Source organism: Hyla sarda, chromosome 5, assembly GCF_029499605.1.
Source record: "Hyla sarda isolate aHylSar1 chromosome 5, aHylSar1.hap1, whole genome shotgun sequence".
NCBI lineage: Eukaryota > Metazoa > Chordata > Amphibia > Anura > Hylidae > Hyla > Hyla sarda.
Window position 1 is genome coordinate 68,790,419 of NC_079193.1, and position 26,203 is coordinate 68,816,621.

At 42.7% G+C, this 26,203-nt stretch overlaps 1 protein-coding gene across 4 annotated transcripts in view; it reads left to right on the forward strand.

Annotated features, from left to right (window-relative positions):
- Window positions 1-24,944, forward strand: part of XYLB (xylulokinase) — a 238,974-nt gene extending 214,030 nt beyond the window's left edge. For all 4 annotated transcript variants that reach the window (XM_056519632.1, XM_056519633.1, XM_056519631.1 and 1 more), the window contains exons 18-19: window positions 11,189-11,283; window positions 22,639-24,944. In XM_056519632.1, coding sequence (XP_056375607.1) covers window positions 11,189-11,283; window positions 22,639-22,710 — 167 coding nt within the window. In that variant the 3' untranslated portion in view covers window positions 22,711-24,944. The remainder of the gene's footprint in view (window positions 1-11,188; window positions 11,284-22,638) is intronic.
- Window positions 24,945-26,203: the final 1,259 nt, after the last annotated feature.

Here is a 26,203-nt window from a genome sequence, read left to right on the forward strand (position 1 = left end):
GCGGGGGGTTGTAGTGATGAGAGGTGCGGGGGGGGGTTATAGTAGTGATGAGGAGAGGTGTGGGGGGGTCATAGTAGTGATGAGGAGAGGTGCGGGGGTTATAGTAGTGATGAGGAGAGGTGTGGGGGGGTTATAGTAGTGATGAGGAGAGGTGCTGGGATGGTTATAGTAGTGATGAGGAGAGGTGCGGGGGGGTTATAGTAGTGATGAGGAGAGGTGCGGGGGGGTTATAGTAGTGATGAGGAGAGGTGCGGGGGGGTTATAGTAGTGATGAGGAGAGGTGCGAGGGGGGGTTATAGTAGTGATAAGGAGAGGTGCGGGGGTTATAGTAGTGATGAGGAGAGGTGTGGGGGGGTTATAGTAGTGATGAGGAGAGGTGCTGGGATGGTTATAGTAGTGATGAGGAGAGGTGCGGGGGGGTTTATAGTAGTGATGAGGAGAGGTGTGAGGGGGTTATAGTAGTGATGAGGAGAGGTGCGGGGATGGTTATAGTAGTGATGAGGAGAGGTGCGGGGGGTTGTAGTGATGAGGAGAGGTGCGGGGGGGTTATAGTAGTGATGAGGAGAGGTGCGGGGGGATTATAGTAGTGATGAGGAGAGGTGCGGGGGGGTTATAGTAGTGATGAGGAGAGGTGCGGGGGGGGGGTTATAGTGGTGATGAGGAGAGGTGCGGGGGATTATAGTAGTGATGAGGAGAGGTGCGGGGGGGGGGGTTATAGTAGTCATGAGGAGAGGTGCGGGGGGGGGGGTTATAGTAGTGATGAGGAGAGGTGCGGGGAGGTTTATAGTAGTGATGAGGAGAGGTGCGAGGGGGGGTTATAGTAGTGATGAGGAGAGGTGCGGGGTGGTTATAGTAGTGATGAGAGGTGCTGGTGGGTTATAGTAGTGATGAGGAGAGATGCGGGGGGTTATAGTAGTGATGAGGAGAAGTGCAGGGGGTTGTAGTGATATGAGGTGCGGGGGGGTTATAGTAGTGATGAGAGGTGCGGGGGGTTATAGTAGTGATGAGGAGAGCTGCAGTGGGGTCATAGTAGTGATGAGGAGAGCTACGGGGGGGTTATAGTAGTGATGAGGAGAGGTTTGGCGGGTGTTCTGGGGGTGATGAGGAATGATGAGGACACAGAGGATAAGAGGTATTATATTTAGTGGGTATAGTGTGTGGCAGGATTATATTTAATGGGCACAGTGTATAGCAGTATTATATTCAGGGTACAGTGTATAGCAGTATTATATTCAAGGTACAGTGTGTGGCAGTATTATATTTAGTGGGTACAGTGTGTGGCAGTATTATATTCAGGGTACAGTGTGTGGCAGTATTATATTCAGGGTACAGTGTATGGCATGATTATATTTAGTGGGAACAGTGTGTGGCAGTATTATATTCAGGGTACAGTGTATGGCAGGATTATATTTAGTGGATACAGTGTATAACAGTATTATATTCAGGGTACAGTGTGTAGCAGGATTATATTTAGTGGGAACAGTGTGTGGCAGTATTATATTCAGGGTACAGTGTGTGGCAGTATTATATTCAGGGTACAGTGTGTGGCAGTATTATATTCAGGTTAGTGTCTGACAGTATTATATTCAGGGTACAGTGTGGACAATATTATATTTAGTGGGTACAGTGTATAGTTGTATTATATTCCGGGTTCAGTGTGGAGCAGCATTATATTCAGGTTACAGTGTGTGGCAGGATTATATTTAGTGGGTACAGTGTATGGCAGGATTATATTCAGGGTACAGTGTGGGCAGTATTTTATTTAGGGTACACTTTCTGGCAAGGTTATAATGATTACTGTCTTCATACAGAGGATTAGTGTTGCTCGCGAATATTCGCAATGCGAATTTTATTCGCGAATATCGCATATTCGCGAATTCGCGAATATTCGCGAATATAGCACTATATATTCGTAATTACGAATATTCATGTTTTTTTTTTTTTCACAGTACACATCACAGTGATCACCCTTCTCTGCTTCCAGCTTGTGTGGTGTAAAGAAGCCTCTAATACTACTGTGTGAGACTGGTGCGCGAATTTTCGCATGTGCTAATTTTTGCATATGCTGATTTTCGCATACGCAAATTTTCGCATATGCGAATTTTCGTATATGCGAAAATAATACGTGAATATTACGAATATGCGAATTTAGCGAATATATGACGAATTCGAATATGGCCTATGCCGCTCAACACTACAGAGGATGAGGATCTGCTGACAAAGTGAGGAGCCAACGATGTCTGGATGTCAGACTCTGCAGAGAAGATGAAGCTGGAGGAAGACCTGGTCTCTGGACGAGATGAAGAAGAAAGGATAACAGAGAAGATATCACTCAAGTCAGAAGACGTCACTCAGGTCACTGATATCGTTGTGTATTCTCCTGACTGTCCCATCAGAGCTGTAGTCACTTGTAAGTTCTGCAGTGATGATGGGTAAAACTGTGTGCAATCTGTGTCTCTCCAGCTGTTACAAAACTACCATTGCCTGAGGCTCTCCAGACATGATGGGAGTTTTAGCTTTCCAACAGCTGGAGAACCACTTCAACCAAGATGATCGGTGGGGGTCTCAGCAGTCAGACCCCCACCAAAAAAATTAGCTGCTTATACTAAAATGCCTGGACCTTGGAAGGGGGGGGGGGGGGAGCCGTTAAAGGAGTGGTCTGGTGAAAAATAACTTATCCTTTATCCAAGGATAGGGGATAAGTTATAGATCGCGGGGGGTCTGAGCATTGGGCCCCTTGTGATCTCCTGCACGGGGCCCCGGCAGTTTGCCGGAAGCTGATGTTTGTACCCCGTCTGTCCCCCTAATAGAGTCCCCCACTACCAGTACCTGTCTGGCCTGCCGAGCAGACCCCCCCCCCCCTTTCGGTCAGAGGCAGAGTCCTTCTGCAGTACCACTAGCTCTGAAATGGCATCCCCCTCATCTGCCACCCAGGCAAACTTGTTGGGGTGTGCCAGATCAGGACTAGCCTCCCTGACACTTTTCCCTCTACCCCATTTTCTAACTTTAACCCAGCTAACTGCCTGACTGTCCTGCACCTCTGTCCCACTATCCTCCCCCACCTCTACCCCAGAGAGTACTTGCTCAGTGTGCAGGAGACTCCTCTCCAGGTTGTCAATGCTTCTCAATGTTGCCAGTTGCTCCTCTAGATGCAGGATCTGGGCTTCCAAATGAACAACTCGCACACATCTCACACAACAATATGCACCCTCAAACTGTTGTTCAAGGATTGCATACATTGTGCAAGATGCACACTGGACTGCCGTTTCCAGCATGGAGGCCATACTAGATTTGGGGATTGCAAAAATGAACAGAAAAAAACTAAAAACTATAAAATATTTAAATTTAAACTTCTTGAACTTTAAAGTCCCTTAATTTTAAGTCCTCTCACTTTTATACTTACTCACATGTATACTTCCCACTCTTGTATACAGACACACAATCGCTAGCTCAACAATCGCTTGGTGTACTTGTTTTTATATTTACCACAATCCACCTCTCTCTCTTCCACTGCCTGGAAGTGAATGCAAATGAGCCGCATCCATTCAAAAGACCTGTGGTTTTCAATCAGGGTGCCTACAGCTGTTGCATTAGTTGCAGATTGATCTCTCTCCCATCAAGTGATCCCTCCACCCATTGAAGCAGCAGACAGGCTTCCTGTCATCAGCTGACTAGTGAGTCAGGTCTCGGACGCATTGCAACCTGGGGAAAATCTGAGACAACAGTCATTTTGTAAAAATAAATATTGGGGTGAAAATCACATAAGAATTGTGAGAAAACCATCACACACAGGTACAGACACTATATTATGAACTACACTAACTTTACAGCCCCTGTAGCATAGTCAAATAAAAAAATCATCCAGGAATACCAATTTAAGTACATAATGTAGAACAGTACAGAGTTAGCTCCTTAAGCGTACTCTATGGAATTAGCTCCATCTTTGTGGAGGGCTTTGGAGCTCTGTATTAAACAAAGTACCAAAAGCTATATTGAGAAATGAATCAGCCTAGAATTTCTAACTTCTGTAGAGTAAAAAAAATTGTAATAGATTCCACCGGTTATGCCACGTTCAATGGGCAGACACAGTTGGTATAGATTGTTCGAGTTCTCCAGGAGCACACCCTGTGTAGCACCTGGTCAGATGGATAGGTGATTTTAGGTGCCCACACAATGAGCCAGACGCAGAAATAAACGGAATAAAGCACAGTATTTAGTGAACAACTTGCAGATGAATCTACCAGTATATGGAGGCACAGTCTTTGGTAGTACAACAGATAAAATAATTGAGTGCCCTGAAGTAGAGTGAGGTTATATGTGGGGGCCCCAGATACATTTTATGCTTCATGCTACTCTTCAACTAAATGCACTAGTCCTCTTATATGAAGACTGGTTGGCTCTGAATGGACTTTTATTTAGATAATAGTGGTAGTACTCACTAATTTAAACTGGAATGCCCTCTGCAAAGTGAAGGTAATTTTGGCAATTTGTAGCTTGACAGCCATAATGTCTCTAGGTCTGGTTTGAAATACTGAAAGGTCCTAGATGTGCTATGGGGCCTGTATAACTAATGCATGTGAATATGCTCTCTTACTCAGAGGGTACAAAGGTAAATGTAACACAATGTAAATGCATTAAAACTGTATGAACTGGATAATTACACATAAACATCACAAAACTGCAACATTATCACAACACATTTTACATAAAGGCAAATATCCAACAACCAGTACTTCTATTCCACAGGATCATGTAATTTCACCCATTCACCAACACTAAACCTGATACCCTGGGTTATAATGTGGGTGAACAGTAGACCGATGCCGGGTTTGTGACCGATATACATACCTGTAGTCCAGCGCCTAGTCCCTCTGAAGATCGGCTTCTTCCAGCGCTGAATTGCACGTTGGAGGTGGGCCCGCCATCTGGATTTAAATATTAATGGGTGCTGGTCACTTGAGCGCTCAGCAGGCACAAGCGCTCACGTGACCAGTGCCCATGAATATTCAAATCCAGCTGCAGGGCCTGCCTCCAATGCGCAATTCAGTGCTAGAAGAAGCCGATCTTCAGATGGACCGGGTGTCGGACTACAGGTATGTATATCGGTCACAAACCCTGCATCGGTCAGCTGTTCACCCACACTATAACCCGGTGTATCGGGTTTAATGTGGGTGACCGGGTGACCGTTTTCCTTTAATGTTGTTAAGAGTGAACCTACACAAGCTGCCCCTTACATCATGTCGTCAGAATCTGTTGGGAATCTAATGTATAGAGGCCTCACAAGTATCTGCTTTAAATTTGCAGTAGAAAATTCACACTCAATTGTGCAGATTTTGGTGCCCACATGTTGGGTTTTTTCGCTGTGAATGCCAGAGATTTCTGAAATTCCCCTTGTATATGTGTGTCTGTAACCCTAGGAAGCTTGTGATTGTATCTATTGCTGCTACACATGGTGTGACCGTCTGGTCATTGAATGGTGGTATAAACTGTACACATGGGTGTTATCTGTGATGGATAACTTTCTTTCAGAAATAATTAAAAAAATTTGTCATGCAATTTTTCTTTTTGTAAAATAACATTTTATGTTAACATCAGAAACAATCCAACGCAATGGGGAAAATTGTTTTCTTAATTGTTTGGATTTATAAAGAAGTTTGAAACCTGCAAGAAATGTGTTTTGTTTTTCTACTTACTGAATTGCACAAGTGCTCAATTAAAATGTATGTCCAGTCAAAGCAGCATAATGCTTAACACTGACTTCAATACCTGCACTTGGGCTGGAGAACTACTTGTCAGTGACTGTGTGGATGAGACAGGATCCTTTGGAGTTACTCTGGGAGGAGCGATTTCACCAATGGCCATGATTATAGAAGAAGCAGTCATTTGTGTAGTAGCGATGAGAAATTATCAGGTTATCTTTCTTCATAAACAGCATTCTAATTTCCAAGTAGCCTTCCTTGCTATTCCCTCATTAAACGAGTACTCTGGCCCTAATACATCTTATCCCCTATCCAAAGGATGTCTGAATGCGGGGGTCCAGGCGCTGGGGACCCCTGCAATCTGTCATTCAGCGCTCACCTTTGCGAGCTCTCTACAGCGCTGGAGGCTCCGACTGTGCAGTGTGACGACCACGGCTCCGCGACTCCGACCCCGTGTGGAGTCACGAGCCGCCCCTCCTATGCAAGTCTATGGGAGTGGGCATGACGGCCATCATGCCCCCTCCCATAGACTTGCATTGAGGGGGCAGGGCATGACGTCACATCCTTTGGCTAGGGGATAAGTTGTATTCGGGCCGGAGTACCCCTTTAACTCCTTGCTGCAAATGGACATTCATTAACGTCCATCTGCGGCTTCCGAGGTGTGATGCGCGCTCAGCAGGTGAGCGCCCATCATACCCAGTGGGTCCCTGTTGCTATAAGCAACCAGGACCCACGGCTAATGCTGGACATCACCGATCAGGCTGATTTCGGGCATTAACCCATTAGATGGGGCGATCAACTCTAAAACAAAAGTAAACATTAGCTCAGTGGTGCTGTTCAGGGTCGCCGCGGTGAAATCACGGCTTCCTGAACAGCTTGCAGGACGCGAGGAGGATCCCTTCCTGCCTCCTTGCTGTCCAATCACCAAATGACTGCTCCGTGCCTGAGATCCAGGCAGGAGCAGTCAAGCGGCAGAAACACTGATCAGTTCTATGCTATGGCATAGCATTGAACAGTATGAGAGATCAATGTAATGCATGTTATAGTCCCCTAGATCATTTAACCCCTCCCCTAATAAAAGTTTGAATCATCCCCCTTTTCCCATAAAAAAACTGTGTAAATAAAGATAAAAGTAAACATATGTGTTATCGCCACGTACGTAAATGTCCGCTCTATAAAAATATATAGTTAATTAAACTGCATGGTCAATGGCGTATGCGCAAAAAAAATTCAAAAAAAAAGTCCAAAATAGCGTATTTTTGGTCACTTTTTATATCATGAAAAAATTTATAAAAAGCAATCAAAAAGTCACATCAAAACAAAAATGGTACCAATAAAAACTACAGATCACGTCGCAAAAAATGGGCCCTCATACCACCCCGTACGTGGAAAAATAAAAATGTTATAGGGGTCGAAAGATGACAATTTTAAACATATACATTTTTGTCCATGTAGTTATGATTTTTTCCAGAAGTACGACAAAATAAAACCTATATAAGTAGGGAATCATTTTATCCGTATGGACCTACAGAATAAAGAGAAGGTGACATTTTTACCGAAAAACTGCATTGAAGCAGAAGCCCCCAAAAGTTACAAAATTGTGTTTTTTCTTCAAATTTGTCTCACAATGATTTTTTGGGGGGTTTCGCTTTTTGGGTAAAATGACTGATGTCTTTACAAAGTAGAATTGGTGGTGCTAAAAATAAGCCATCATATGGATTTTTAGGTGCAAAATTGAAGGGGTTATGATTTTGAAAAGGTAAGGAGGAAAAAATGAAAGTGCAAAAACTGAAAAATGCTCGGTCCTTAAGGGGTTAATGGTGTCCTTCTAACAGTAGTTCCTTTAATCATTCCGATTCCTGGTGTTATCTTCCACAGTACAAAGCAGAACAGGTCAATATGGTCATGGAATAATCATTAGTCAGTAGTATCCAAATAACAAGGAAATAAAGCGGTGACATGCATCTGCATAGGATTTCACATTTCTTGTCTTGAATAATGCAGATTGTTTTGACAAATTCCCTCCTAATTGGACTGTGTGCTGCATCTGAAACCTGTTAATTTACATGTTGGGATGCGAGAATGATTGCTTTTCGTACATATAAACAGAATGGCCCTGATTTACTAAGAGTGGAGTGTAGTTTTCTTTGTGGGTGTTAACTCCCTAAAAATACCTCTGCTGTGCAATATAAATCTGATCTCCCCAACACTCAATATGCACAAACTACACAAGAATATATTAGCAAAATAAGTACCGTATTTTTCGCCGTATAAGACTCACTTTTTCTTCCCCAAAACTGGGGGGGGGGGAAAGTCGGTGCGTCTTATACGGCGAATACACCCCTATCGCGGCGGTCCCTGCGGCCATCAACGGCCGGGACCCACGGCTAATACAGGACATCACCGATCGCGGTGATGCCCTGTATTAACCCTTCAGATGCGGCGATCAAAGCTGACCGCCGCGTCTGAAGGGAGAGTGACACTAACCCGGTTGTTCAGTCGGGCTGTTCGGGACCGCCACAATTTCACCGCGGCAGTCCCGAACAGCCCGACTGAATAGCCGGGTTAGTGCTTACAGGACACCGGGAGGGACCTTACCTGCCCTCCTCGGTGTCTTCTCCATTCAGGGATCCCCTGTATGGCTGGCGCTCTCCTTCCTCGTCGTCGTGTACGTGTGTCGGCGTGCGTAACGACGTGATGACGGCGACGAAGAGCGAGGATACCCGGCCGGCAGCAGAGACGTTCCGGAACGACAGGGACACGGCGACAGCGATGGAGCGACATCCAGGGCAGCGGTGACAGGTCCGGAGCGGCGGGGGCACGTGAGTATTACCTCCTATGCAGTGGTCTTCAACCTGCGGACCTCCAGATGTTGCAAAACTACAACTCCCAGCATGCCCGGACAGCCGTTGGCTGTCCGGGCATGCTGGGAGTTGTAGTTTTGCAACATCTGGAGGTCCGCAGGTTGAAGACCACTATTGGGTTCAAAATCTTAATTTTTTTTATTTTGCACCTATAAATTGGGTCCGTCTTATACGCCGGTGCGTCCTATAGGGCGAAAAATATGGTATAAATTATTATAAATTATAATGTTTTGAAAGGCAATGCAAAAAAAAAAAAGAGAGAATAAAATAACCAGCATATGATAAAATGGATTATGTCCTCACTTTCACACTGCTTGAACCACAAGTCTTAGGGGCATACCACAGTGGCTTCTGCATGCCTAAGCGCAGCCCCCCCCCCCCCAAAAAAAAAATAAAAAAAAATAAAATAAAATAAAAATAAGAATAAATCTATCAATCAATGCTTGAGGTAGGAAGAAGCCACTGGGGTTCGCCCTGGATCAGGCAGTTTGAAAATCACAACAAGTTCCCTTTAAGTGTGAATGTGTGCCCATGGACCTATATAATCAGTATTCTATGTTACCCCTATTTCACATGTGTCTATTTTGCATGTTAAATGTATGAATCATGGATATGAGATGAATTGAATTGTATCCATTCATTTGTTCACTAACTGAATATTATATAACTTGTTGGCTGGTAGTTTGTGCGAGTTATGTGCTTGAGTAATGAATGCACAAAATCAGAATTGGAATATTTTTAATAGAAATAAAAAGAGACAAAAATAATTTCTTTCAATTGTGCTGTGTTGTGGTGTGCTTTAACATTACTTTGTGGGTTTGGTTTGTTCCTGCTTGGTTGCTTGTTGACCATCTGTTGTAGCCAGTGTTCTCAATTTTTTCGATGCATTTTGAGATAACACTGTCCTCCTTTTCTGATGTGTGAATCTTCTGTATGCTGTCTGTCCCCTACTGCCTGTCAGCACTTCAACAGTTAACAGTACTTTGGCTGTAGTAATGGAGTGTAACTCCTGCACCACTATTGCCAAGAGTTTTAGCGCTGTCATAGCAGTTGGGCTGCACAAGAGCTGTGCACCGGGCCAATGCCCTATGAAGTGGGTAGGAGAACTGCAAACCAATGCACAGGGGATGTTAGAGCACAGGCGGGAGCTATTGGTATGGTAAGAGAGAATAATAGGAGGTGTAGTATGGCCAGCAGGTTGTGTTGAAATCAAGGAGGCTGCTGCAGTGCAGATGGTAGTCAGGACTCCAATGAGAGAACAAGATTGCTTATCCTCCATGTCACTGGGCTGATATGCTTTTATTGACAAAAAGCTAAGCAAGATGCATTATCATCCTGAAAAATGACTTTATCATCACTATAACTACTTTGTATCTATAGAAAGAGAAAAGTGACCAAGCCCACTTTGTCCACATGTGCATTGGCTGCGCAGGAAAGGATTTATGTATCTCCAGGGCTTTACTTGATATTCCACCTAATATCATAAATGATGGAGGAAATGTTCTATTCCTTGGCCAATAAAGCTTGATTATTCATCACTGAATATCACTTTTCACTCGATTCACTTTCACCCAAAGAAACATAGAATACTTACAGCAGAAAGACCATATGGTCCATCTAGTCTTCCCTTATATATATTTTTTTATCATAGGACAGATGTATATTTATCTCAGGCATGCTTGAATGGGTTATCCACATCCATATAAAAAATACTCCATATCTCTTGGATAGTACTTACTTATGCCCCTTTTAATGCCTATTTTCACTGTACACTGGTAAGTCAGAGGTGTAATTTTGCAGCTCTGTTATTCTGGTCTTACTTCCTGCTATTCATTATTTTCCAGCATTTTCTGGCAGTCCTAGCGCCCTCTTCCGAACTGTCAGGAACCCTCCCATTCAGCTGAAACCTGCCCAGAGTTACTTCAGATCATACCTGACATTACAGGGAAAGGGGGAAGGCTACTCTAACTGATGTGAACAAGGGGTCTGGCTTGCAAGGAGATGGAGTAGCAAGCCAGGCCCACATTTACACACACAGAAGCCATGTGATCTTAATGGGGTAATCTACTGCCTCAGCATTCAGAACATTTTGTTCATAACACGCCACGCCCCCTCAATGCAAGTCTATTGTTGGAAGTGTGACGTCACGATCCCCGCCTCCCGTATCCAGCACTCTAAATGAACGCTGGGTGCTGCACAGAGATCGCGGGGGTCCCAGCTGCGGGAACCCCTTGATCAGATATCTTATCTTCTATCCTTTGGATAGTGGATAAGATGTCTAGGGGCGGAGTACCCCGTGAAATATATTATTGATGGGAAGGAAAGCATCCACATGTACAAGACTTTTCCTTTGCCTTTTTATTAAAGGTCAGATAAGGATACAATATAATGGTTTGTAACTATTTTGTTGTATTGTTACAGATGTGCCATTTTTCCTTATACTCACATATTGAATCCCCAAAATGTTGCATGGGAACATATATACCACAATAGGCTTGACCTTCAAAACGGAAGGAAAAGGTGTATACAATCAAAAGGCAGTTTACAAGCTATTTCATCATTGAGCAGAACCATTCATCATCGATGATCACCCAAGTTACCTAAGATTCTTTTTATCAATTTCAGGACTTGCGTCGCAGTCTTCATCCTCATCTTTTGTGGACGTTCTGAAAACGCCTCAACATAAGCTAGTAGTTACTCCAAGACCTGAAGCAGACAAGGTAAAATACTCTACATATGTTAAACAAGGCTTTGTATTAATGTAGTCATAGTGGATTTACTGCAGTGAAATACACTCTTAACAATTCTCTGTAGAATGTATCTTATCTCCTTATGCACAAGTGATTTTGAGCAGCTACAGTGTGTTTGTGTCAATTCTTAACAATATATTCTATCCAGTGGGTAGTTCTTCCATATCGTCACACCCCTTTGGAGATTCAGCAGTGCCGTAATGTGTGGCAGCATTGTGGCTCAGTGGCTAGTACTGTTGCTTTGAAGTGCTGGGATCCTGGTCTCAAAACTTACTATTTGTACAGAGTTTCCTCTGGTCTACTCTCACACTTACCGTATTTATCGGGGTATACCACGCACCGGCCTATAACACGCACCCTCATTTTACCAAGGATATTTGGGTAAAAAAAGTTTTTTACCCAAATATCCATGATAAAATGAGGGTGCGTGTGTGCGCGTGTATACCCCGATATACCCCCAGGAAAGGCAGGGGGAGAGAGGCCGTCGCTGCCCGCTTCTCTCCCCCTGCCTTTCCTGGGGTCTAGAGCCCTGCTGTCGGCCCTTTTCACCCCCTGGTTATCGGCGCCGCTGCCCGTTCTGTCCCCCTGACTATCGGTGCCGGCGCCGATAGCCAGGGGGAGAGAAGCGGCGCCGACAGCCAGGGGGAGAGAAGGGGCAGCGGCACCCATTGCCGGCGCCGCTGCCCCATTGCCTCCCCCCATCCCCGGTGGCATAATTACCTGAGTCGGGTCCGCGCTGCTCCAGGCCTCCGTCGTGCGTCCCCAGCGTCGCTGCTATGCACGGCGCGGCGCTCTGACGTCATACGCCGCGCCGTTCTCTGTCGGCGCCGCTTCTCTCCTAAAAATTTTTGCCTAAAAAGTGCGTGTTATACGCCGATAAATACGGTAAGTGTACCAGGACAAGCAGGGCTCTGTATACTGAGGACAAGCAGGGCTCTGTATACTGAGGACAAGCAGGGCTCTGTACACTGAGGACAAACAGGGCTCTGTACACTGAGGAGAAGCAGGGCTCTGTACACTGAGGACAAGCAGGGCTCTGTATACTGAGGACAAGCAGGGCTCTGTATACTGAGGACAAGCAGGGCTCTGTACACTGAGGACAAGCAGGGCTCTGTACACTGAGGGCAAGCAGGGCTCTATGCAGTGAGGACAAGCAGGGCTCTGTACACTAAGGACAAGCAGGGCTCTGTCACTGAGGACATGCAGGGCTCTGTACACTGAGGACAAGCTGGGCTCTGTGCACTAATGGCAAGCAGGGCTCTGTGCACTGAGGACAGGCAGGGCTCTGTGCACTGAGGACAAGCAGGGCTCTGTACACTGAGGACAAGCAGGGCTCTGTGCACTGAGGACAAGCAGGGCTCTGTATACTGAGGACAAGCAGGGCTCTGTGCACTAAGGACAAGCAGGGCTCTGTGCATTGAGGACAAGCAGAGCTATGTGCACTGAGGACAAGCAGGGCTTTGTAAACTGAGGACAAGCAGGGCTCTGTGCACTGAGGTTCTACAACATGCCCCTGGCTCACACAGCAGGCTGATTGACAAGCCAGGAGCCTTCACAGAGCCCTGCTTTGGACTAAGGACAAGCAGGGCTCTGTAAACTGAGGACAAGCAGAGCTCTGTGCACTGAGGACAAGCACTGCTTTGTACACTAAGGACAAGCAGAGCTCTGTGCACTGAGGACAAGCACTGCTTTGTACACTAAGGGCAAGCAGGGCTCTGTGCACTAAGGACAAGCAGGGCTCTGTACACTGAGGACAAGCAGGGCTCTGTGCACTGAGGCTCTACAACATGCACCTGGCTCACACAGCAGGCTGATTGACAATCCAGGAGCCTGCACAGAGCCCTGCTTGTCCTGCCCACACGGCAAAAGCTACAGGGACAGCATTTTTTTTTACCCAAAAATATACAACTTTATTAACCAATGTATTTTACAAATATACATATAATGTTATTGTCTACTTTATATAAAAAGTGTTTGCAAATGACAGATATACTTTAAAGGGATATCCCAGGAGGCAGTAAAGTTAGTGTAGTTCATAATATAGTATCTGTACCTGTGTGTTATGTGGTCTCGCAATTCTTCTGTGATTTTCACCGCAATATTTATTTTTAACAGAGATAGATAATTTAGCAACAGCTGTAGTCGCCCTGGTTAGAAAACAATGGTCTTTTTAATGCAATAAAGCTCATTTGTGTTTTAATGGGCGGGGTCGCTGATGTGTGGGATGGAGAAAAGTGACCTCACACTTACAAACAAGGAACTATGGGATGTGTAGTTTGAGAGAACAGACTCCAACAGGAAATACCAAGTTCACAAAAAGATATACACATGGTAATCTCACAATATAGCCATTTAGCTCAAAGACAAGCACAGATCCTACCTAAGCATGTCCATTATTGTCTGGCAGGTAGGTACTAAAATCACCTTATGGTGTATAACCTGTAAAACAGGTTAGTTTGAAATTTATATTGACAGCCCCAATGGAGACAGTGAGAGATGACAATCTTTGAATAGTGCTTCAGCATGTATTGGCACTAAATACACAAATGACTTATTATTTCCCTGAATCTTGGCAAATAAAGGAGGGAGAAACTAGTTACAGCCCTGAGCTGTAAGTGAATCATTCTTATATAGATGTGTGGTAGCCCAGTATGTGATGGTGTTTCCCCGTACTTCTCCTGCCCTGTTAGGCAGAATCTCTCCATGTCCCCAGGGCCCCCTTTATGTATTATCCCCTGTGTATATAAGTTGGAATATTAATAATGTCCTTTTTCTTTAATTGTTATACCATGTGATTGTTACCCAGAAGGCACTAGTGACCAGGTGACCCCCCCAAAGGACCTATGGGCTCCTTGCACAGCCCCCCTATATAACCAGGGGAGGGGCTGCAATCTCTCTCTTAGTTCCTAAGGTCCAGTGCAGTCAAGACTTCTTACAGAGTGTGTCCAGAGCACTGTATGCCTCAAGCCTAAAGTCAGCTTAAGTAAACTAAAGTCATAATCTTGTCAGTCACAAGTCAGTCATCAGTCAAGTCAATTGTCTAGTCACCATGGCCGGCACTAAAGTGTCTCTACATACTGCAAGTCCCAGAAAGCCTGCGAGGTCCCCCTGTATCATTGGTCACCTCCTTGGGATATTGTCTGTACTGCATGGACTGTGTCATCTGTTTACCCTCAGCAAAGCTACCGTTTGTCCATAACTTGGCGTTAGTGTTTTCATTGCCCCCTGCCTAGCCCAGGACCAGTGTTATTACATTCGGGTGATTAAGGATAAACCATGCCCTGGCCTCACGACAAGAAGGGGTTAATAACATCTGCCCCTTGGGTTATAACATCTACCCTGCATTGCACCCCGCTGACACCACAGATGCTATTATCTATTAGAATTGTAGTTGTCTCCTTGGTTCTGGGCATACAGGGGGGCCATTTATTTACGTGCATCTTTTTTTCCCACATGTGCACCGGGCTTTGTCAAGAGGCCTGCATTTTTTTTTAATAAATGCTGAAAATTTTTTAAACGCGAATTGAGTACCTGCGCTTGGTCCCAATTTGAGTGGCCGTTGTGCAAAACCGTTTGACTTTTGCAAAAGTCACACATCATAAATCAGTACATAAACTGTAGGAAACCCTTCTTGCATCATAAATGCGACTTCGCAATTCTATAGGCTTATTTGGATCTTAATAAATTCCCATTCCCCCCAAAGCCTCTATTTGTGTGGCCAGTTTTGTAGAAATGATATCACCATAATAAATTCAGGGGGTCCAATACAAATGCTTATGTTTTTAGAGATAACTGATGTAAAATGCTACCTGTTATTTCTGCCTGAAACATAAAATAATCATATTTGCCATTTATATTATACAAAAATGTCTAAACTGCAGTAACATTGATAACAATACTGTACATTCCAGTCGTGTGATTTTCTCCATGACTGGACTGCTGTGAACATTGTCAGGATGGCTAAACTATAGATAGACATAGAAATCAGCTGATTATTTCTACATGAACAGATAGCCAAATGCAGTTATGTAGAATTCTTCCTGCCATTACCACATCTAACAGATAAGGAGAGAGATGTCTCCGACTGGTGGCTGTCATTAGTCTCAGGATGGGGTAAGAATTTATTAGCACTTGCTGGGACAGATCAAGGTGATGCACACTGATACTCCAGCATACAGCGGGGAACATTTACATGTGTGACATTTCTGCTAATGGCTGAATGTCTAATTGAATTCATTTTGGAAATGTTGTTTTAATTGTGCTTTGCCCAATTTGTAAAATAATCTGGCATCTAAAGGGAAATAATTTCTTTAAAAAAATATAAAATACAGAGAATAACAGAATTTGTATAGTATTAATCTTTTTTTTTTTAAATAATTTCTTTATTTTCAGTTGGCCAACGGATACAATAAAAAGAAAACATGCAGTACATTGTTCGTCTCCTAATGTTTACGAATACCTAACAACCAGCCGTGCATTACATGTTGTATTACAAAAAAAACAAAACAAAAGAAAGAAATACACCATGGCAAAGCAATCCGCCATGAGAGAATTACATGAATTTTCTCTTTCCTAGCTCAGGTCCACAATTTCTTTCACCTCCCTAGTGAGCCCGCCACCATATGCTACTATAAACATATACTATATACTATACACAGAAAAAAGGATAGGAGCTGAGAAAAAACATAGGAAATAAGAAAAAATATCACGGACCTTCCCACATGCACCCTCCTTATTGTCTCCCCATTATTACTCCCTTCTTCCCTCTCCCTCAATAGTATTGGTCTACTTAATTGTCCAGACTGTCAACTTAAACCAGAAAAAGCAACAATAACATCCTTATATGACAATCTTATATCCCCTCCTCATATCCCAACTATTTATCCAGTCCTAGTATTATGTCCTCATATCCCGATCTCAAATCCTGTCCTTATATCCCATCCTCATATCCTATCCTTATATCCCCAACTTATAGCCAGTACTCATATCCCATCCTCTGCACTACATATTATCTGCACCTGCCTGCTGGACAGTCAGCGGGATGTTTAAAAGTCCTGGGCAATCTAAGCAGTCTGACAGTAATGTGATCAGCAGATGTACTGGAAGTCCCATAGAAAAAAAACACCCTCGCAAATGAGGGTCGGATAGAGTTAATTTAACTTTAACTGTACTATTCTGGAACATATATACATACACACATTGAGTTGCTGGGCCATATTACGCAGCTGTAGGTATCCATTAAAACAGTCCTGGATATTAAAAGGTATTTTGAACACTGGGGCAAATGGATTTCGTGCAGCTGCTAAGACAACCCTCAATGGCTCCCTGCTACAACATTAAATTTTAGAACTATATAGATTGTATACATAGTGGTGTCAGCGCTATTAGTACTCCTTTTTTTGAAAATATTATGGTCCATGTACATTTCAGATACCAGTTAAAGTGCTTCCAGTTGTAGCTGATTGGTATTGTGCCTTTATATATATGTATATATATATATATATATATATATATATATATATATATATATATATATATATATATACTAGCTTTTGCTCACGGCTTAGCTCGTGATGAATTTGGGGTTACCTAGATCTACTTTTTACGATCCTATAGTAATGAGGCCACACTGGGTAAAGTCTACGGGTATCCAAACAACCCAAATTCTTTCAACTTTGATCGCCACGTCTAAAGAGTTAATGCCGGACACCTGCCGGAACGGCAATGTCCGGCATTAGCCACAGGTCCTGGCTGCCGATAGCAGCCGGGACCGTGCGGGTATGATGCAAGCTCAGCTTCTGAGTTCGCTTCATAACCCTCCCGTGCCGCAGCGCCAGGTGTACCCGTCGTTCTACGGCAAGGGGTTAATTCATACAAACGTTGAACCCCCGTTTCACCCCTTCAGGGGTGGAATTTTAGAAAATGTTAAAACACGTGTTTCTTTATCTGTAATTGTTAGCCTAAAAACAAAATTTCATGCTTTTAGCTTAAAAAATAACGGACTTCCATACAAACTTTCAACCCCTTTTTCACCACCTTAAGGGTTGAATTTCGAAAAATCCTTTCTTATTCATCGTCTACGTCTTAAAAACAACACCTGTGAAAAAATTCAGCTTTCTAGGTCCAAGGGTTTAGGCTGGGCGTTGATGAGTCAGTGAGTCAGGCCTTCTCTATATATATGGATATGTTCATTTTTATTTTTAACTTTATATACTGTATGCTGTATTGGTAATCACTGTAGTCACCTTACTTTTTATACATATATATATATATATATATATATATATATATGTATAAATATCCACGTGTGTTGCCACTTACTTTATATGCTGTGACAATCGTCACCTTGTAGTAAAGGCAACTTATTCCTTTTCCCAATGCTTCCTGCTGTTTTGTAGAATTACTGTGCACTGGGAGACTGCCCTGGACGGCGGTGTCTACAAGCAGCTCCTCAGGATATGGTGGATAGAGTGGAATGACCTACAGCTGTAAGTGAAGTCACTACAGTTCCTGATATGGGTCAGAAAAGTTCTAACGGGTTTCGGAAATTACGATTTCCTTCCTCAGACATCTCTGAGGAAGGAAATCGCCTCTACTACAAGGTGACGATTGACACAGCATATAAAGTAAGTGGCAACACATGTGTATATGTATATACACATATATAATATAATAAGTATGGTGACCACAGTGATTACCAATACAGCATACAGTATAAAAAGTAGCATATAATACAAATGAACATATCCATATATGTTTGTATGTAGATATATATATATATATATATATATATATATATATATATATAGTAAATTTAAGTAGCCGTATTAGTCCAGTGATGCAGATGCAAATCATAAAATGTTGCAGTATCTTGTAATACCTTTTTTATTGGACTAGCAGCATTTTGTAGAGACAAGCTTTCGGGATTCCTCCCTTTATCAAGTCCAAAGCAAATCTAAGCTCACAAACAGAAGACACAGGTTACATCTCACAAATATGCAGGGGTTAAGATAATAGATGTGGAGAATTCACACTAAGATGGGCCATAAATTGTCCTGTTATGGGAACATAGACTGAATAGATAAGGATGAGAAAAAGGGGGAGGGAGGAGGGAGCAGGGGAGAGACAGGAGCAGGACATAGTGAGATGCAAAAGAGAACACAGTGCAGGTTATAAGAGAATACAGTACAGCACAGGTTATAAGAAATTTTGATAATGAGATAAGAAGCTCAAATCCACATTAAGTCCCCTGTTTTTCGAGTCAAAAAACAGTATCATTTTGGCTTCAAATGTCTTTCTCTCTTGAGTGTTTTTGAAGTTCCCTCTCAGTATCTTGATTGTAAGGTCATGTATGGAGTGGCTTGTTTGGGTAAAATGGTGTCCAACTGGGGTGCAGTAGTCATTTTCTTTGTGGCGGTTGATGGAATGTCTGTTTCCTTCTGTCCAAATGATGAAAATATCATCAATGTAACGGTAGTATCTGTAGGGTTTGTGAATTTGTGTGTCTAGAAATCGTTGTTCAAGGTCAGCCATGAATAGGTTGGCATATTGTGGTGCCATCCTGGTCCCCATTGCAGTGCCCATCATTTGCCCGCCATAAAGAAAATGACTACTGCACCCCAGTTGGACACCATTTTACCCAAACAGGCCACTCCATACATGACCTTACAATCAAGATACTGAGAGGGAACTTCAAAAACACTCGAGAGAAAGACATTTGAAGCCAAAATGATACTGTATTTTGACTCGAAAAACAGGGGACTTAATGTGGATTTGAGCTTCTTATCTCATTATCAAAATTTCTTATAACCTGTGCTGTACTGTATTCTCTTATAACCTGCACTGTGTTCTCTTTTACATCTCACTATGTCCTGCTCCAGTCTCTCCCCTGCTCCCCCTCCCCTCCCCCTTTTTCTCATCCTTATCTATTCAGTCTATGTTCCCATAACAGGACAATTTATGGCCCATCTTAGTGTGAATTCTCCACATCTATTGTCTTAACCCCTGCATATTTGTAAGATGTAACCTGTGTCTTCTGCTTGTGAGCTTAGATTTGCTTTGGACTTGATAAAGGGAGGAATCCCGAAAGCTTGATCTACAAAATGCTGTTAGTCCAATAAAAAAAGGTATTACAAGATACTGCAACATTTTATGATTTGCATATCTCTCTCTCTCTCTCTCTCTCTCTCTCTCTCTCTCTCTCTCTCTCTCTCTCTCTCTCTCTCTCTCTCTATATATATATATATATAGGCACAATACCAATCAGCTACAACTGGTAGCACTTTAACTGGTATCTGAAAGGTACAGAAACCATAATATTTGCAAAAAAGGAGTACTAATAGCGCTGACCCCACTAGATATACAATCTATATAGTCTTGAATATTGTCTTATGAGCACTGTTTGTACGAGACAATGTTAATGTTGGCACCCCTGAAATTTTTCAAGAAAATGAAGTATTTCTCACAGAAAAGGATTGCAGTAACACATTTTTTGCTAAACACATGTTTATTCCCTTTGTGTGTATTGGAACTAAACCAAAAAGGGAGGAAAAAAAGCTAAGTGGACATAATGTCACCAAACTCCAAAAATGGGCTGGACAAAATGATTGGCACCCTTTCAAAATTGTGGAAAAATAAGCTTGTTTCAAGCATGTGATGCTCCTTTAAACTCACCTGGGGCAAGTAACAGGTGCGGGCAATATAAAAATCACACCTGGAAGCAGATAAAAAGGAGAGAAGTTCTTTGCATTGTGTGTCTGTGTGTTCCACACTAAGCATGGACAACAACAAAAGAAGAAGAGAACTGTCTGAGGACTTGACAACCAAAATTGTGGAAAAATATCAACAATCTCATTTTACAAGTCCATCTCCAGAGATCTAGATTTTTCCTTGTCCACAGTGGGCAACATTATCAAGAAGTTTACAACCCATGGCACTGTAACTAATCTTCCTGGGCGTGGGCGGAAGAGAAATATTGATGAAAGGTGTCAATGCAGGATAGTCCAGATAGTGGATAAGCAGCCCCAAACAAGTTCCAAAGATATTCAAGCTGTTCTGCAGGCTCAGGGAGCATTAGTGTCAGCGCAAACTATCCGTCGACATTTAAATGAAATGAAACGCTATGGCAGGAGACCCAGGAGGACCCCACTGCTGACTAGTGTTGAGCGTGAATATTCGAAATGCGAATTTTTATCACTATGCGATTTTCATTATGAATTTTCTCATGGAAAAAAATGAACATAGGGAATATATGAATTTTGCGAACATTGCGAACAGATATTCATCCATATATTCGCGAAATATCACTAATTCGAATATGGCCCCTACCGCTCATCACTACTGCTGACACAGAGACAAATAAAAAGCAAGACTACTTTTTACCAAAATGAACTTGAGTAAGTCAAAATCCTTCTGGGAAAACGTCTTGTGGACAGATGAGACCAAGATAGAGCTTTTTGGTAAAGCACATTATCTACTGTTTACCGAAAATGGAATGAGGTCTACAAAGAAAAGAACACAGTACCTAAAGTGAAATATGCTGGCGGTTCAATGATGTTTTAGGGTTGTTTTGCTGCCTCTGGCAATGGGTGCCTTGAATGTGTTCAAGGCATCATGATATCTGAGGATTACCAATGGATTTTGGGTCACACTGTACACACAGTGTCAGAAAGCTGGGTTTGTGTCCGAGATCTTTGGTCTTCCAGCAGGACAATGACCCCAAACTTACGTCAAAAAGCACCCAGAAATGGATGGCAACAAAGCTCTGGAGAGTTCTGAAGTGGCAGCAACGAGTCCAGATCTAAATACCATTGAACACCTGTTGAGAGATCTTAAAATTGCTGATGGGAAAAGGCGCCCTTCCAAAAAGAGAAATCTGGAGCAGTTTGCAAAGGAAGAGAGGTCCAACATTCTGGCTGAGAGGTGTAAGAAGCTTATTGATGGTTATAGGAAGCGACTGATTTTGGTTATTTTTTTCCAAAGGGTATGCAACCAAATATTAAGTTAACGGTGCCAATAGTTTTGTCCAGCCCATTTTTGGAGTTTGGTATGACATTATGTCCAATTAGCTTTTTTCCTCCCTTTTTTGGTTTAGTGGCAGGTTCCCCACATTAGGTAGTAGCAGGTTCCCCACATTAGGTAGTGGCAGGTTCCCCACATTAGGTAGTAGCAGGCTCCCCACATTAGGTAGTAGCAGGCTCCCCACATTAGGTAGCATTGTTATCCCTCCCACATATATACACACACAGACACACAAACGTACACACAAAGACACACACACACACACACGTCCTGCGCTTCTCCTCTCATTGACGTCCTGCGCAGGTCTGCGGAGGGACGTCACATGCGCGACGTCCCTCATCAGACTCGCGGCGGCCAACCGGTGACGTGGAGGAGGGCGGGGTAAGTGAAGTCTTCCGGCATGAAGGATGCCTGAAGAAGTTACCTGCTCGGTGCCCGGAACCACATGTCCCGGGCATCGGGCAATACAAATTTCACATTCACAAACTTTCGTTCCTCGGGCTGCAAATCCGGGAGTTAGAGGCTTGATTGTCGTGGGCACCGGTTGGTCTGTGCGGGCCATTTGTGTGGGCCGCCGGGCCTATTTTAACACAGGGGCCTGGAGCTACCGCTCCATCCGCCCCTACGTTAATCCAGCCCTGAGTAGTATTACCTAAAAAATGTAAAAAATAAAGAACAAAAGTGAAAAACACACACACTACATTTTTATTATTGTCGCCTACATTTTTAGTGCCCTGCCCGTGCACATAAATTGATCCCTGTTTAACAATTAATAAAAATTTTGTTATAAAAAAGATACATTTCGTTAAATAAAATTTTTTTCCATCACTACTGTATCTTTGTTTTATTAAAAAGGTATAAAAGTCCAAAAAAGAATAAAAGTCTAAAAAAGAATAAAAACCGCCTGCAAAAGCGCCAAAGTTAAAAACCACATGGCATTTTTCTTGGCGTTTTTATACTCTCATAGACTTCTATGGGAGAAAAATGCCATAGGCTCAACATGCTGCGAAAAACCGGCAAGGAGCTTATAAAGAGTAAAAAAAAACGCCAAAAGGATTAAATAAACGCAAAACTGAAAAACACCAAGTGGAAAAATAATTATTGTGATTTCTCATTGATTTACAGCTAACATCTGGTCGCAGAGTTTTTGGGCTGTAAAAACGCCATGCGGCAGAATTGGCGTTTTTCTTGGCGTCCCCCCCCCCTTCAAAAAAAAACAAAACAAAAAAACAGGTGGAAACTTAGCCTTAGGAGCTGGAGAACTTGTCATCTATTTTAATTCTCATCTATATGTTCCCCCTCTAGGTTTACCAGCCTCTTCTGAAGCGCTATGCTGAATGTGAACGTGCAGTGATTCAAGCATCCACGGTCATGTGAAAAGTCATGACAATTACGGTATCAATTCAAAATGGAAACAGCACAGAAAGAATAAAGTTTATTGAAAGTTCAGTGAATGGAATTTTAATGGATAGGAATTATTGGTAGATTTAGTTTTAGTTTTTATTGGTACAACTTTTCAATGATCATTTCCTTTTCTTTTTCTTGGGAGGCAAAGTAACAAAATGCCGCAATCATGGCAATTATTATTTTATTTTTACAGTGTTCAACTAGCGGGATAAATAATACAATATGTGTATTGTTTTGATTTTTTTTTATTATACTTTATTTTATGTACATTTTATTTTTACTTTTATTATTATTATTTTATTTTGTATTAGTCCCACATGGGGACTGACAGTGATCACCAGGCACTCTTCACATGATTTCACTGCGACATGTGAAAGATGAAACTACCCGGAGCGGAGGTTCTTCCTGCTCCTCCTGCTCTATAACATGATGCCTGCAGATTGAACTGCATTTTCAATGTGACAGGTTCCCTTTAAAATAAAATATACAGTATGCACATGCAGAATCGGTTCCATGCATCTGAAAGGGTATGTTCAGAAGCAAGCACATGGATTTCTGCATGCTTAACTGAGAAACATTAGACAGTTGAGGATTTTTTACAAATATTGTGCAGCAGGCGCAGCTTTGTTCACCATTTATCAATGCAGTGTTATGTGTGACTTGAAGCTAATGTGGAGCCCAATTATCAGTCAGTCGGGCCTGGCTGCCTGTGCCTGGTCCTGGCTGGAGTGGCCTTTGCACAAAACTGTGTGACAATTGTAAAAGTCGCACCTTATATATCTGTGCGTAAATTGTGCACCAAGGTAACCCTACCCAGACAACACTCATTGGATTTGCAGGACCTTGATAAATTACCCCCTAAGTCTCTAAAAATGGTATAAAACCTATGTATCAAAACAACTACCCCCCTTAATTTATCTCTTGGTATTAGGAGAGCTCATAGAGCAGAAGGGGACTGGTCATTTTGTCAGGGCCCGTGGGAGTCTACATCTCTTTGCTAGGTTAGGGTATTCTCTAGAATAGGATCCACCAGCACCACACTGCTTCTATAGAAATATAATAATGCTCCTCATTGTAGCGACTGTGGCCCCCCCCCCACTGCAATTACCATGCTTTAAAAATGCCAAAAGTTGCAAAGTTACACCCATATAAGTTTAACATCCAATAGGCCTATTGAACTTAAAGGGGGTACTCCGGCCCTAAGACATCTTATCCCCTATCCAGTAGATAGGGGATAAGATGTCTGATCCTGGGGGTCCCGCAGCTGGGGACCATGCAATCTCTCATGCAGCACCCACCTGTCTCAGCTGCACGCAGCGCTGGAGGCTCAGTGTCTGAAGCCTTACAACCACGGGACCGGAGTCTTGTGACATCACAACTCTGCCCCTTGTGAAATCACTCCTCACCCCCTCAATGACGTCACAAGGGGCGGAGTTGTGATGTCACAAAACTCCGGTCCAGTGATCGTGAGGCTTCAGACACAGAGACTTCTGAAAAACTTTGTTGGCAGAAAATATGACTTCACATGCTGAATCTGGCAGGAGCAACTGGTGGGACTGTGAAGAAAGACAGGAGAAAATAGCTAGGAAAATAAGTGAAGGACAATGTAAGGTAGTGAATGTACATCAGCTTTTATTATATCTTGCTATTCTCTCAATAATCTACCTATGTACACGTTTATAGAATAGATTTTCAAAGCCCTATTGGATGTTAAATGTATACGGGTGTAATTTTACACCTGGTAGTTGCAGTCATATGTGTAACATCACTTAGTATTGGCTATATGTTTTGTGCAGGAGTGTGGTTTAATGTGCATATTTTGTAAGCGCAGAGGATTAGTAAAGAATTATTTATGAAAAATTTATGCAAGGGCTCTTCAAATGTAATATGCTAACCTAAACCAAATGATCACGGCTTTAGTGGTTAGTAAAGGGCCCAGAAAGTGTACGGACATTGGTGAAAAGGAGGCTTTATCATGAACTGATTCATTTCCAAGCAGTATTAGAGCAGTGATGACAAATGAGACATACAATTCTGCAGAGCAGGGAGTCCCGGCATGTGGACTCTCACAGATGTGATCTTCTGATCAGTCTCTGTGACATCTCATAGGTTTTCTATTGTATAATTGAAGAACACATTCGTGTTTGTTATGTGTCGTTTTTATTACATGATTTTTAAGAATTCTGGTAATAAATGTTTTTTATTAAGACAGCTCAGTATTATTCTCCGTGTATTTTATGGTTATGTTTTCATTGTGTTAATATTCCCGCTACTTGCTGTGTACTGCAGGATTAACAGGAGATTTCACATTTTATTATGAGAAAGGGAAAAAGTGATGTTTTATGTAGGTTTTATTAATTCTTATGTAAAGCTCATTCACTAAGAAGACCTTTAATATCTGAGACCACCTGGGATAAAGTGTTACCTGTAAAGAACCAAAGTCCACCAATAATATTATCATTGATTCTTAAAGAAGTATTCCCAGCAAATATGTTATGCTGGGGCCTGTTTGGCACCTGTATGGCATACAATGCTGTGTAGTTAATTTATATGCTATTATCTGCTCCGTTTTGGTCTTGGACCATGTGATTTGCACCCCTACTCACTGAAACGTTCAGCATTGTGCATTCTGTCTATTCATTACAATAAGAGCATTGATTTGCTTTTCATTGTAGAGAATAGAGAAAGTGACTTTCGCTTCACTCATGACCCACTGTAAGTTTCTGGTGATTCTGTTTGTAATCATGTGGTCCAGGGCAGGACTGGACTTGAGTCAATAACTGGTTCATAAAAACACTGGAAATAAACTACCTAAGCAGCACTGTATACCACAGAGGTGCCCGACAGGCCCCAGAATAACATTTTGGCAAGGAATTCTCTTTAACTCTTGGCCATGATTAATATTATATATTAACCTCTAAGCCAGTTTTTCAGTTATTAAAGGAGTACTCCAGAATAGAAAAATTGTCCTCCATACTGCCGGCAGTAAAAAATAAAAATATAAAAAAAATAGATACATACCTTCTTTTGCTTCCCCAGTGCCTCTGGTAACCTACTCCGGTCTCCCCCGGGATCCTCTTCCTGGTTGCCGGTGGTCGGTGAGTCATACCTGCTGCCGGGGCCAAAAACGTCACACTGCCGCTCAGCCTATTGTCAGCTGATTCGGGACTTCACTGCGACCGGTGATTGGCTGAGTGCAGTATGACTCGCCGACCACCGGCAACCAGGAAGAGGATCGCGTCGGAGACTGGAGTGGGTTACCGGAGGCACCGGGGGAGCGAATGAAGGTATGAATCTATTTTTTTTTTTTACTGCCGGCAGTATGGAGCACAATTTTTCTATTCTGGATTTCTCCTTTAAAAATGTATCCATTATCCACAGGATAGAGGATAAGTGTCGGATCGGATTCTGCCTCTCCCCGCTGAGCTCTCCAGTCCCCACCTTCTGGTCTTGACAGTGATTG